The 14,248-nt window shown below is 39.3% G+C and overlaps 1 protein-coding gene across 6 annotated transcripts in view; it reads right to left on the bottom strand.

Moving 5' to 3' along the window:
* Positions 1-14,248, bottom strand: part of HECW2 (HECT, C2 and WW domain containing E3 ubiquitin protein ligase 2) — a 365,375-nt gene that overhangs the window by 100,806 nt on the left and 250,321 nt on the right. For 4 of the 6 annotated variants that reach the window (XR_013261865.1, XM_077448729.1, XM_077448730.1 and 1 more), the window contains 2 exons: positions 11,750-13,063; positions 772-867 (listed from right to left, as the gene is read on the bottom strand). Coding sequence is in view for 5 of the 6 variants with exons in the window: in XM_077448729.1 (XP_077304855.1) it covers positions 772-867; positions 11,750-13,063 (1,410 nt within the window). In the remaining variant the exon portion in view is untranslated. The remainder of the gene's footprint in view (positions 1-771; positions 868-11,749; positions 13,064-14,248) is intronic. The other 2 variants (XM_077448733.1, XM_077448731.1) reach the window with 2 other exon arrangements.

Genomic DNA, 14,248 nt, shown 5'->3' with positions numbered 1-14,248 from the left:
ACCCCCCAAAAAATGAATCGGTATGTTGACTACATGATAGTACACAAATATATATGTTTCACACACAGTGAGTGTCTATATGTGGGTACATTTGCACGAGAAAGTAAGTTAAACAATTAGCACAAAAAAAAAACTGCCTCTATGTTTGAGTTGAATTAGGTCATGGAAAGGACTCACGAGTCTTTCTGGCTAATGTTGATATGAACAATTCAAAATACAGATTTATTTTTGGCGACTACAACCTTTTTATTTTAGCAAGGTGGACAATGACCTGGACAGATCTATACATAACGGGTAGTTGTTGTTCATCCTTCTGCTTTAGCTGACCCAGTATCTCTATTTTCCTGAGAAAGAGAAGCTGTGGGGCTGTGCTTACACATTTTATCATAAACAGTCTGTGTATACATCACCAATATTTCGGCCAGCTATTTGATTTGATTGATCAAAAGGGATTTCCACCTTCAACAAAATATTCCTATACTGCTGCTGGCTTCAATAAACATGGAATTCCTCTCTTTGTAAGAAACCGTCATACCACACATTCTACTTATCGTTGGCTACAGGATGCAGCTCAGCATTTTAAAAAAAATATATATGTGTATGCGTAGTTTTAAAAATATGAATATAGACATCAATGTTCACCACAGAAATAAAAGTGAAATGATGTGCGCCTGGGGTCAATAAATACAGACTTATTCAGATTGCAAACATCTGTTAAAAGCGGGGAGCTCTTTAACACTGAAATAAGTTCTGAATAATATCAGGTCTTACTGGGGGGCAGAGCTTCATCTATCCTCTGGTATCTGCCGACATCTTGCCGAACTGAAGGAAGTGATCGTAATGGTTGATGGCCATTTGACTGTGAACCTAAGGAATAAATAATACATACACATTTAACTGGCTTTACTGGTGTCTCAAATGGGAATGAAGAGGTATTTCAGTATTAGGCCTCATGTACACTAGACTTTTTATGGCTGCTCCTAGGTGCATCTGGCGTTTTTTTTTCTGCCTCTAAACTCCCCTTCATGTTAGCCTATGTGTCCATGCACACATAGGCTTTTAGCAGCATTTAGTGGAAAAAGTTTAGAGGCAGGAAAAACCCCCACCGCCAGTGCATCCAGGAGCAGCAGTTTTGGCAGAAAAAACGCTTGATGCTGCTAAACGTGCCTTAACAGCACATTTAGCATTTGAGCGCTTATGCATTTCAATAGCTGGAATACATTTGAAAAAATTCTGGCCAATTAGTTAAAAATAAATGCCCAAACACTGCTAAACTATAAAACGCAGCTTAGTTTTTAACACACATTTTCTCCTGTCAGGAGAAACAGTGTTTACAATAAACCAATGTGCATATCAGCTATTTTCAACCACTTGCAGGACTCCAGTGGCCATTCACCTATTGACTAAAATGATTTTAATGTACATTATTAAAAAATAAAAAATTCCATTTTACTGGTCAGAGGACATGAAACACACTAGTAAGCAATTATATAATCTTACCTTTTTTATATGCATTTATAAAATTGTATTATACAATATATTATTATCTATATGATCCTACTAATAAAAAAATAAAATGTATGTAGAAAAAAAAAAAAAACTTTTTACGACCCTGCGCTTACCAAAGAAAATTAAATGCTATAAAATACACACTATCCACCTTCAAATGTGACCAAAATAATAAAATAAAAATAAAACAAAGTGTTCAAATAATAATGTTTCAAGGCACCACACTAGATAAACCCCCTAATAGGGGTAACCAGTTACTTTAAACACAAACCAACAAGGCACGTTCATAGAATATTATAGTATATAGATGTATGTAAATACATGAACCAAATAATATACTATCACAAAATATAGTCCACTTTAAAAATAAAACATTAACTTGCTAATATAACACCCAAATTGCATAACAAAGTTCCTAAGATTGCTTTGGATCCAGAACAATATATAGCTTGTGATGATATTGTGTCTCCTTTTTAGTGTGTTGTAGAATCTCATATTAGCCAATGTATTTCATATTATTCACATTGATTTGCATATGTTTTATCAATAATATAATAGTTGTTGTTATTATTATTATATAGTAGTGGTCTTATCAATATTTTTATTAGATAGTAAAGCAATAATTATTAAATTTTCATTAATGTACACTATGTTATTCTAAAATATAAAGAACATCTTCATTTTTAAATGTTGAACTTTAGATGACTTCTCTGCTTCTGATATTTTTTATAAGATAGTTTACTGTGTGAAAGTTCATTAGGATACTTCATAGTTTTTAAATTCACTAATTTGAAGAAGAGAGAACTTTTGACAGTAGTTGAAATATAGCTGACAAGATAAGCACCATCAAAGATAAGAAAACAGGTGGTTAAAATAATTAGGTGGAATACGGGAAAGTTATGTAAAGAACATTAAATTAAGTTTGACAAGGTCAAAGGAAGGTCTGCTTGAGCCCTCATTAAAACTGTTAAAATACATTGAATAAGGAAGTATATATACGTATATATTTATGTATATCTATGCATGTTAATAATTAGACAATATTGAATAAGTAATTGGCTTTGCGTATATGTGTATGTATATATATATATATATATATATATATATATATATATATATATATATATGTGCGTGTATACATATTGTAAGTGATACAGTACTTTTACACCCAAGATTATACAGCAACACATATAACACATCTGGTGGGGTTATTGAAAGTTCATTCTCTCAAGGTCGTAAATCTGTAATTCTTGAACTTAGTTAAATCTTATAAAGATAAGGAGGGTTGGATTTAACACAGCTGGGTGCCAGACAGTCTATACACGGGTGTCTTTAATTGGACAAAAGCAGTTATAAATAATTTTTAATGAACATATAGGAATTCTGGGAGTAATTAAGTTTATCTGTTTGTAGAACAGGTGTCAGATTTATGGTTGGTTACATTGACTTAGATCTTAGCGACCAATCATATCTAGGACAGCTGGATGAGATAGGCTTGTAAAAGGGTATATACATGCAAGTTCTACAATTGTTAGTCAGACAAGTCAAATAGGAGCTCATAAAGCTGAACTCTGTGTATGCTGCCCTATTGCAAGGGTCATAGAGGTCAGAACCAATGGGCAAATATCTGTCCGAAATTTGTCTCCTCATACGAGTCAGAGAAGACTTCTTAACTTGTTCCAGAGTGTGGTCTCAGGTGAATTTCCCTCACGAACTTGGTCGAGCTGGAACCCAGAACTCTGTGAGGGGACCAGACCACTGGTCCCTATCAGGTGACGGGTTCCCAAGAATTGGTAGAAAAGACCCATTCTGGTTCAAGGTAAGAACAATTCACAATTGTTTTAATTTGGTTAGGGAATAAGAATACCTATATCTAATATGCTTACATTGTAAGAAACTGTATAAATTAGACCTGTATTTTGTAATACTTTGAACATAAACCTGTATGTTATCAGCTGTTAATAAACCTGCATTGCTGAAGTTCTGCCTGGTTCGATACTTTACAATTCTACTTCAAGTGCATTTACTGTGATTATTTGTTCACATTAAAATGGACTATAATACACCTCCAAACTTTCCACCACTGATCGCACCCCAGAAGTGAAGGCACTCAACAGATGTGCTAACCCCTTAAATTGATAAATGGGTCCGCATGAGCTTTATACAGTATTCCACTCCTCCACACTGCTCGCAGAATGATAGTTTATATTCTCTGATTAATAAATTTGCCGCAGCTTTAATATTAAGTTCTTCCAGTGCCACACCGCATAGACCAGTCATAAAAGCCAAAAAACAAAAGGTCTACAGTGTAGTATATTTTATTACTTTTATTACATTTGTTTTATTGGCTAATAAAATATACAACACTATAGAGCTTTTGTTTTTTTGGCTTGGAAAGTTTGGAGTTGTATTATAGTCCATTTTAATGTGCAAAGGGAAAAGAAGGAGACACAATATTATCCCAAGCTGTGAATTGTTTGGGATCTAAAACAATATTAAGGACTTTGTTAAGCAATTTGAGTGTTATTTGAGCAAATTATTGTTTTAGTTTTGATGAAGTGTACTATATTTTGGGATTGTATATTATTTGGTTCACATGGTTACATACATCTATACAGTATAATATTCTTTAAGTGCGGCATTGACTTGTTGGTTTGTGTCCAGAATTTATGTAACAAAGTTACTAAAATGTGTAAAGTGTAGGGCGGCCCAATTTAAATCAATTACATATCCATTAAAAAAGCTAAAATGATATTTAAATAGTAGCATCATCTGGGTGCAACTGCATTCAGACTGAACAAGGAATTCGGCAGAACTGTTAGGTTTACTGCATTGCTGAATGCTGGGAATTCAACAATTAGAGCACAGTAAGCTGTAAAGCTGGGTACACACTGACAATTTTCTTCTTTGTTCAATAAGCATGCTGACCAGACAAAAAAAACCTGACAGATTGTCGTACCAGCACAAGTGATGTTGGTGTGATGATCCCCCCCGCTGTTCTATTGAATTCTGATAGCAGGAAGGTTACCCCCCTCCCCCACCTCCTTCCCTGACAGAATTCACAGATGAGCACTTACAGCCATTGGCTGCAGCCCTGATTGGATGCTGGTTTTCCAGCATGTCCCTTCGACAAAAGCTGGTGGTAAGCAAGTTGTACACACTGACTGAAAGTCAACTGATTCTTGTTGAACTAGCTGTTTTTTCGACCGTTGTGTCCCCAGCTTTATCCCTTTACTATCCAATCAAAAGTTTGACTGCAGTGGGGAAAGGTAAATGGTTAGAACTTTGTCATTTGCCAGTGCCTGGCAGGGCTATCCAAATTAGAAAACTGGGTCAATAAACAAATGCTTTTGAACAGGTAAAAGAGTTAAAGCTGAACTCTGGGCACAAAAAAGATTCCTTTAAAGTTATAGTAAAGTCTTCGTTTTTTTTTTTTTAACCACTTTCAGACCGGACCAATTTGCTGGTCAAAGACCAGACCACTTTTTGCGATTCGGCACTGCGTCGCTTTAACTGACAATTGCGCGGTCGTGCGACGTGGCTCCCAAACAAAATTAACGTCCTTTTTTTCCCACAAATAGAGCTTTCTTTTGGTGGTATTTGATCACCCATGCGGTTTTTATTTTTTGCGCTATAAACAAAAATAGAGCGATAATTTTGAAAAAAACGCATTATTTTTTACTTTTTGTAATAATAAATATCCCCCAAAAATATATAAAAAAACATTTTTTTTCCCTCAGTTTAGGCCGATACGTATTCTTCTACATATTTTTGGTAAAAAAAATCACAATAAGCGATTATTGATTGGTTTGCGCAAAAGTTATAGCGTTTACAAAATAGGGATAGTTTTATAGCATTTTTATTAATAATTTTTTATTATTTATTTTTTTACTAGTAATGGCGGCGATCTGCGATTTTTATTGTGACTGCGACATTGTGGGGGACCCATCGGACATTTTTGACACATTTTTGGGACCATTGTCATTTATACAGTAATCACTGCTATATAAATGCAGTGATTCCTGTGTAAATGACACTGGCAGTGAAAGGGTTAACCAGTGGGTGGCAGTGTAGGGGTTAAGTGTTCCTAGGGGTGTGTTACTAACTGTGGGGGGGTTGGGCTTTCATTTAGTGTACACTGATCTCTGCTCCAATCACATGGAGCAGAGATCAGCGTCACTAGTTGCTAGGCAGAATGGAAAAATTTTGTTTATACAGCATTTCCTCCATTCGGCCGCTCCGTGAGACGATCGCGGGGATGCCCAATCGAGTCCGCGGGTCCCGCGACCGGACTCACGGGGGCCCCGACCAGCGCGGGAGCGCGCCGCCGGCGGCGCGCTCCCGATGGTACAGCGGCAACGAATATTGGACGTACATGTATGCCAATATGCCTGCCCGTGCCATTCTGTCGACGTACATCGTCGTGCGCTGGTCGGGAAGTGGTTAAATAATACTTACCTGTTACCTATCTGTGCAGTGGTTTTGAACAGAGCAGCCTGGGTCCTACTCTTCTCGGGTCCCACGCTGGCACTCCTAGCCCTTCCTTCCTGCCAAATGCCTCCAAAATAAGCAGCTTGCTCTGGAGGCACCCAAGCAGGCTTGCTCCCAAGCCATGGCTCTGTGTGTCCATTCACAGGGTCGCAGCTCAGCCCCAACCCCTCCCTCTCCTGTGCATGGCTCACTGGCTGTGATAAACAGCAGCGGGAGCCAATGGCCCCCGCTGCTGCCTCAGCCAATGTGGAGTGACAGTCCCCAGAGAGTGCACATTACTGGATGGAGAGGGGACTCAGATATTGAGGGGAGGGGGCTGCTGCACACAGAAGGTTTTTTTAAAAACCTTGAGCCTTTAGGACCACCTAAAATAATACATTTCCCAAAAGCCAATAAGGATAGAAATTGTTGATCTTAAATAAATTTTTTATATCTTCTGTACTGGGCTTGCCTAATGTAATGAATTCTAAGAACTGTTTTTTTGGGAGTGTTTGGTGGCCTTTCTATATCCAAGTATGGTAAGTGTCTGTTGTGTATACTGTATTTTTATGTGAAAAAATTTATTCTACTATCCAGAAAAAGGGACATCCAACCCCACATTGAATAATTGGCTGGAGTTAATTCATAAAACACTACCCTTATATAAACTTACTATTGAACTCGGGAGGAAACCAAAGCTCTTTGATAAACTGTGGGGTACTTGGATTGACAATCCACTCCCTTTGACCTCTCTAGATCCAGGATACTAGGACAGTAATTTGCTTCCTTTGCTTTACATCAGACACCCATTTCTGGCTGATGCACATAGTTAAGACATGAGATATTTTGTGTTTTGATAAGTTCTCTATGTCTTTTTTTTATTGAAAGGTTTTCCTTCTTTTTTGTACAACCTTTATATGAAAATCAATAAAACAAAAAAAGGATATAAATTGTTTTGACGTACACTCAATGCCATTGCAAAAGCCATTTTTAACATATAAAAATAACAGTGAGAAAATCACTGTGCGGTCTTTACTCTTTGCAGAGTTGTGATAGGGACCCAAAAGGTCCACCTTTTACAGACTACCTGCAGAAAACTGAAGGGGGGCAGATACAAGATCTTGTATTTATGACAATAATTGCTTATCCCAGAGTTTAGCTTTAACATGTTGTAGTCTGCTGTCTGCCCATGCTTTAGAAAAGTTTGTGTTAGTGATTTTTTTGTCTTTAAACTTTCTGCTGATTAAATGTGTACATTTACCATGGATGTGTCTATAGCTACTCTAAGCTTGTACAACTCAACAATAAGTGTGGCATGATAGACTTCACATCCTCAGTTAAATAAACTAAATGATTCATCACAGAGGCAAATTTAAAACTGAACTCTAGGTATTATTTGTATTACATACTTACATTGGTCCAGTTCAGCTCAATGGAAGAATGCATTACTCATGCCTGATGGACCACTGGAACAGCTGAAAATCACTGTAGTAGTCAGGCCTTCTAGAGTTATAGCTGTGATTTTTCCTGCTCAGATTCTATGTATTGGGGTTCACTTTTTGTTCAATGAATACAAGGGATTCTGTATTCGCTGAAAAAAAAAAACACAAGGTGTTCTATGAACGGCAGTGGTGCCAAGGGAGCAACCCCTATGATCAATGTGTAGTGGGGCAACCAATCGCATAGAACCTGAGCAGGGCCTGGGAGATTCCGACTATCACTGTGGTATCACTGACTTCTACCGTAACTTCCACTTTTCCCAGCAGTTTATCATCTATGAGCAATGCAAACTTACACTGTGCCAAGCTGGAACAATGTAAGTATGCAATAAAAATAATTCCTGGAGTTCAGCTTTAATTTATAATTACGTTTGATGTACATAAATCAGTACAGTAATCTACAGCGACCACTCAGATATGCACCCAGTAAAATTGTAACTTTACTGGTTGCATTTAGTTACTGTACCTCATTGCTTTTCCAACAATGTTATTAAAGGCATTGTCCCAAGACGAATTAAAAATGTACAACCAAACTTTTTTTTTTTTTTGGCATAGCGGAGCGGGGATGGGTTAATATTCTGATCAGGTTTTTTTTTTGTATAATCTGTGTCCCGCTAGGAAGATATCCATCGCTTTCTGTCCTGGAGACATAACAGGAAATTAAAGAAAATGTCCCCAAGTAAGGATTACTGTCATATTATAGAGTTGTCACTGGAACATTTGTCCCCACTGAATGATTAACGCTCACCTTGTTCTTGTTCTGGTGACAACTCTTATATTTTGGATTTAATCTCACTTTGTGTCACAATGACAAAAGTCACCAGGAAAAATAAAGGGTCTGCCCAAAAAACAACACACACAGAAGATCTAATCCTTCGCTACTCTATCCAAAACTAAAAACAAGGGTTTGGCTTTCCATTAAATATCATGCTTGCTATACACAAACGAAAACTTAAAGGGTTTGTAAAAGCATAAGGTTTTTTTATCTTAATGCATTCTATGCATTAGCATAAAACGCTTGCTATGTGTCTCAGCCCCCCTAAGACTTACCTGAGGTCCCTCTCTGTCCAGCGATGTCCACGAGTGTCTCAGCCACCTTAGATACAGCAGTGGCACCATTGGCTCCTGCTGCTGTGAATCAAAGTCAGCTAGCCAATCAGGGGAGAGAGGGGGCTCTGTGTCTGAATGGACACAGAGAGCTGAGGCTCAGCTCAGGTGCCCTCATAGCAAGCTGCTTGCTGTGGGGGCACTGAAAATAAGGGAGGAGCCAGGGTCACAGAAGAGGGACCCAAGAAGAGGGGGGTCCGGGCTGTTCTGTGCAAATGCACTGCAACAGAGCAGGCAAGTATAACATGTTTGTTATTTTTATAGGGAAAAAACAAGACTTTACAATCACTTTAAAGCAGTAATAAACCCAAAAACAAAATGCTCAAAAGGTCCCTGCATAATGCATAATAGTTTTCTTTTTTAACTTTTTTTATGTTTCATTTGTTTTAACCAAATAATGCAGCCAGTAACACACTTCCTTTCCTGGTGTGCCTCCACTCTATGGAGGAGCATCATAGACACCTTTGGACAGCAACATTGTCAGCCTGTGAGGATTGTAGTAGTAGCTTTTTTTCCAGTTAAACATTTTTCCCAAAAGGAAAAAAACTAACATAAAAAGAATAAAAGCTGACCATTCTAAGCACCCCAGCCAGTGTTAAATAAATAGTTTTCCTTAACGTTCTAACTTAAACTTTGCTGAAAAGCTTGGTCTGTTAAAGGAAGTTGAAAATAACAGACCTACTGGCCAGATTAACAGGTGAAAATAAAGGAAAACTTAATCACATCTAAGAACCGATAAGCTGCAAAATATTACATTTTGTTTTTGTGTTTTTAGTACCACTTCAAGATCTAGATTATTTTTATGTATTTAACCACTACAATACAGGGCACTTTCGCCCCCTTCCTTCCCAGCCCAATTTTCAGCTTTCATCGCTCTAGCGCTTTCAGTGACAATTGCGCGGTCATGCTACACTGTACCCAAATTAAATTTTTATCATTTTGTTCGCACAAATAGAGATTTATTTTGGTGGTATTTATTCACGACTCCGTTTTTTATTTTTTGCGATATAAGCGCAAAAAAGCAGAAATTTGGAAAAAAAACAATATTTTCTTTTTTCTATTTTAAAAGAAATCCAATAAAATCTAATTTTGTCATAAATTTAAGCCAAAATGTATTCTGCTACATGTTTTTGGTAAAAAAAATTCCATTAAGTGTATAATAATTGGTTTGTGTGATCACAGACATATGTACGCAAATGATCATGTACATATGTGTGCAGGTGATCACGTACATATGTATGCACATAATCATTGGGACAAGTGATTTTAGTGGGACATATGTGGGGGACATGTTTTTATTATTAGGGACATGTGTTTTTATTTTTTGGGGACATGTATGTTTTGGGGACATGTGTGTTATGGGGACATATGTGGGGACTGTGTTTACACTGTGTGGTGTGTTGTGTGTTTACACTAGACTGAAGATCAGTGAGTAAAAAGCTGTAAAAAACAGCTCATACTCACTGATCATCAGCCGGCTGCAGCAATCTGCTCTCCTCTCCTCAGCGATGACTTCTGTGTGAGGAGAGGAGGAGCCGATTGCCTAGCAACCGGCTGTTTGTTTACATCACATGACGGCCGTGATTGGACACGGCTGTCATGTGATCAGGAGGGCCAATCACAGAGCCCTCCTGCCGATCTGAGATGCGCCGTGTCCCGGTGACACGGGCGCATCGGGATCGCGCAGCTGTGCGGGCACGCGCGCGCGCGATCCCGCTCCTCCTGATGGACGTTCCTGAACGTCCTATCAGGAGTAGACGGCTCCCACCCGGCCGTATATGTGCATTGGCCGGGTGGGAAGTGGTTAATAAAGCAGTTTAAACAGTAATGGTTATCCGGAAAGAACAGTAGTCCATAATAACAATTCATTTTAAAAAAAAGTATGTGGGTACCCCTCCAAATTATTGCGTTTTGGTGTTTTCATCAAGGGATACGTTTAATGCTACAATATAGGAAGACACTTTAGACAACTGTGTGCTGTGTTACTTGTGGTAACAGTTTGGTTAAGGCCCTTTTTCTGTTTAAAGGAGAAGTACAGCCAAAGCTCATTTTGGCTGTACTTCTGTGGATCACAGGAGTGCAGTTAGTTTTGCAGTCCTGTGTGCCCGTTTTCAGCAGACAACGAGCTGAAGTCAGAGCCGGCCCAGGCTCTGGCAAAATTGAGACGATGCATTCGGGATCTGCCCACATGCCTGGACCGGCACCCAGCTCAGCCTCTTGGCAAGCTGCTGAGAGCCTTGGCTGGCCGCTCCCGACCCCTCCAGAGCCCAGTGCTCCAGTAAACGCAGGGAGGCAGAGAAGAGAGCTGCTGACTGACAGTGACCAGCTCTCTGCTCACAGAGCTCACGGCTGTGTTCGATCGCTCGGTTCTCAGTGTTCAAGGTGCCAGGGAACAGATAAAGCATCGGAGCAACGCTGCATCCACCTAGGTAAAAAGAAAAAACCCAACACATCTATTTTAAGCATGACTATGGCCCTGTCGGGAAATTCAGGAACACAACAACATTAAGGCATTCAATGCAGAAGAACTCAAGTGGACTACATACAGCCTTGACCTCTGCCCTAGTAAACCTTATTGTAATGAATTGGAACAATGATTGCAAGTCAGCTCTTCTTGTCTGGCATCAGTAACTAAACTCACAAATGCTCCTATTGGCTAAATGGGCACATATTTCCACAGACATGCCTCACCGGTGTAAAGCCTTCCCAGAGGAGTGGAGGATACTGTCAGATGTCCATAACTCTTTAGCTATATAGAGCATAAGCTGCCCACACACATAAGAGGACTTTCAAATGCATTGGCACCATCCACCCAAGCTTACGAAAGCGCTCACAAGAAGAATGCAATGTACAGGGGAGAGGAGTGTAATAGGAAAGGGAAGCTGGTCAGGGCTCAACAGCAGCCAGTTGGCCTGCTCAGTGGACCCCTACAGACACCACACTGGCTAAATCATCCCATGGCTATGGGTTCACCAAGCCTTTGTAACTCCAGTACAGAAGTGATTGCGGCTATGGGTCACTAAATTTTGCACGCGATCATTATTTTCTCCACCTCTTTTTTTCAAATAGGCTTGTCAATTAGTGTTAGTGTTAGTATTAGTATTAGTACTACGTTTGGCTTACATTTAAGGCTATATAGAAAAACATTTGTTAAAACGAAGTACCTGATGAGGCACCTTCACTTTGTACACTTGACTGTATCATACTTCTGCATGCTCCCTGCATGCTACCAGTATCTTCATCCTGAGTTGACTGACCACTGATTGAAACTGTTTGCAAGTTCCTTCTCTGCCAAATTTCCTCTGTCCCTTCTACTTCATTCTGTAATTCTGTTCCACCTTGATCTCCATCTTTATTTCGGGTGATGTTTACAATTGGCAGAGAACAAGGATTGCATAGAGAAGCCTGTACTTCTAAACCACCAGAACTCTCAGATTCAATTTCACAGGCCCCACATCCTCTGTCTTTTTGGGAAAACCCAGCGGTTTCTGTACTTTCTAAAGATGAAGAACAGTCGTTGTGTGTAAAACTGCTAGAAGTAGCATTACAGTGAAAAAGTGTACCATTATTTTGACTTGCCCCTTCCTCTGCAATTCTACTGCTTTCACAAGAAGTCTGTGTATGTAATGAGCTGCTTGCACCCATTACAGACAATACCTGAGAAGATGTACCCATCATTGAATCAGTAGAATTTGTATCCACATTACTTTCCCTGTTTGGGATCCCCTCCTGACTCTCAGAAGTTATAGCTGAGGATGCCTGTGTTTCCATAGCAATACATAATGCAGCATCACCCTCCACATCTACATTAACTGCCACTGTAATTCCATCCTCCTGATCAGCTGTTCCTCCAGCTGGCAGGTCTAAACTAACGGCCTGTATGTTACTTCCACTGATATCAGAAGTTTGTGAATTCAGTTGTGCATTATCACAGTTGCCAATTTCCACTTGATTTGCTGCTGAACCCAAACAATTATCTTTTGTTTTATTAGTACCACAAAGTAAAACAAGGCCACCTTCGTCCAGTAGAGGGGAATTACATAGCAATTCCTGACGAAATTCATGATCTTCTTCATCTGAATCAATGTGAAGCATGGCATTAAGTCTTGTGTCCGTGGGAAAACTGCTTCTTAGCTTTGGTGATGCGCCTAATGATCGATCACAGGGAACAGATGCAGCAGCACCACATTTGGCACTGTTGCTTTGTTCAAGGGAATCAAGGTAGTCATTGAGTGAATCCTGGCGACTACGGATGGGTGAAATCCTTGAAGTAGCACCAGCTGCCTCTTCACAGTCTGTCTCAGCAGAAGTGCTGCATCTTAATCCATCTAAAAATGATTCTGCAAAAACTGGGCCATTGGAACACGTGGAATGCATATCTTGACCAGCAGGCATCTCTTCATCATCGGAAGGTGTACCAAGATCTCCATTTATGTTACTTGCTGCAAGCATTGTGCCCACTGCCTCTGGAGAAGCATCTGTATATGAATAAGGATATATTTTATAAGTAATAATAAAAACAGTATATAAATTATGGTTAAATATATCTTTCTATAAAAAAAATGACACCAATATGTGCAGGAACACACCAGCATTTTATAGTAGTTCACTTGTTATTAAATGCTAAGAGTAGCAATTGATCAATACACAGATGTAACAAATGATGCTCTATGGTGTGAGCTAAACAAGTAGCATGTGTTAAAGTGGTTGTAAACCTTAGAAATTAAATATGAACAAAGCATATCCCTCTATAGTGTGTACTTTTTTGTGTGGGCTTTTTTTTAGGTGTTTTAGCGCTAAAAATAACGCCTACAAAGCGTCTCTCAATCGCCTGAAAAGCGCCTCTCAAGTCACCCCAGTGTGAAAGCAGAGAGAGAGGCAGCGGTGCTTTTAACCCTTTCTTCAGCCCTAGTGGGGGTTAAAAGTGCCCCGCTGGTGGGCAAAAAGCACAGCTATAACAGCAGTAAAGCGCTGCTAAAACTAGCGGCACTTTACCGCTAACCCCCCGCACTGCCCTGATGCCAAAGGGGTCTTAGTGCCATTTCTATCTGCTACCTCATTCCTCAGATATCAGCATGAATCACTTCTGACAATTTTTCCTGACACCAAGAGGAAAAAAAGGTGACAGGGGAGGGACCTCCAGCTGACTGACAGCCTCAGCTCTGTTCCTGTGTGAGCTCTACAGAGTGTAACCTTAGCTCACTGTCCCCTTTTTTTCTAAACGTTAAGACAATCCTTAAAATTCAGTACTTTGAACGGATGCAGAGAAAGAGGGCTGCAGATAGACAGGTACAACTTACAACCATTTATCATTTTTCTTCCACTTCACAATTATGTGCCACTTTATGTTCATCTTTCACATAAAATCCCTATATAATACATTTACGTTTTTGGTTGTAACATGACAAAATGTGGAAAATTTCAAGGGGTGTGAATACTTTTTCAAGCCACTGTATGTAGGAGGATTTATTTAATCTCTGTGTATCACCTGAGGCCAGTCACTTCACTGGGTATATGTAAGGATTTACAACCACTTTAATGATTAATCACACATGATGGCACAATACTCCAAATGTGAGTGATTCGTTGTTATAGTACTTTTGTAGCTCACACCATAGAGGGCCATTTGTTTCATCTGTTTAACAGTCAAATGTCACACTTCA

This window comes from Lithobates pipiens, unplaced genomic scaffold (assembly GCF_037356315.1).
Source record: "Lithobates pipiens isolate NorthernLeopardFrog02 unplaced genomic scaffold, aLitPip1_a1.2 Scaffold_22, whole genome shotgun sequence".
Taxonomy (NCBI): Eukaryota; Metazoa; Chordata; class Amphibia; order Anura; family Ranidae; genus Lithobates; species Lithobates pipiens.
This window is presented reverse-complemented; position numbering and strand designations above follow the sequence as displayed.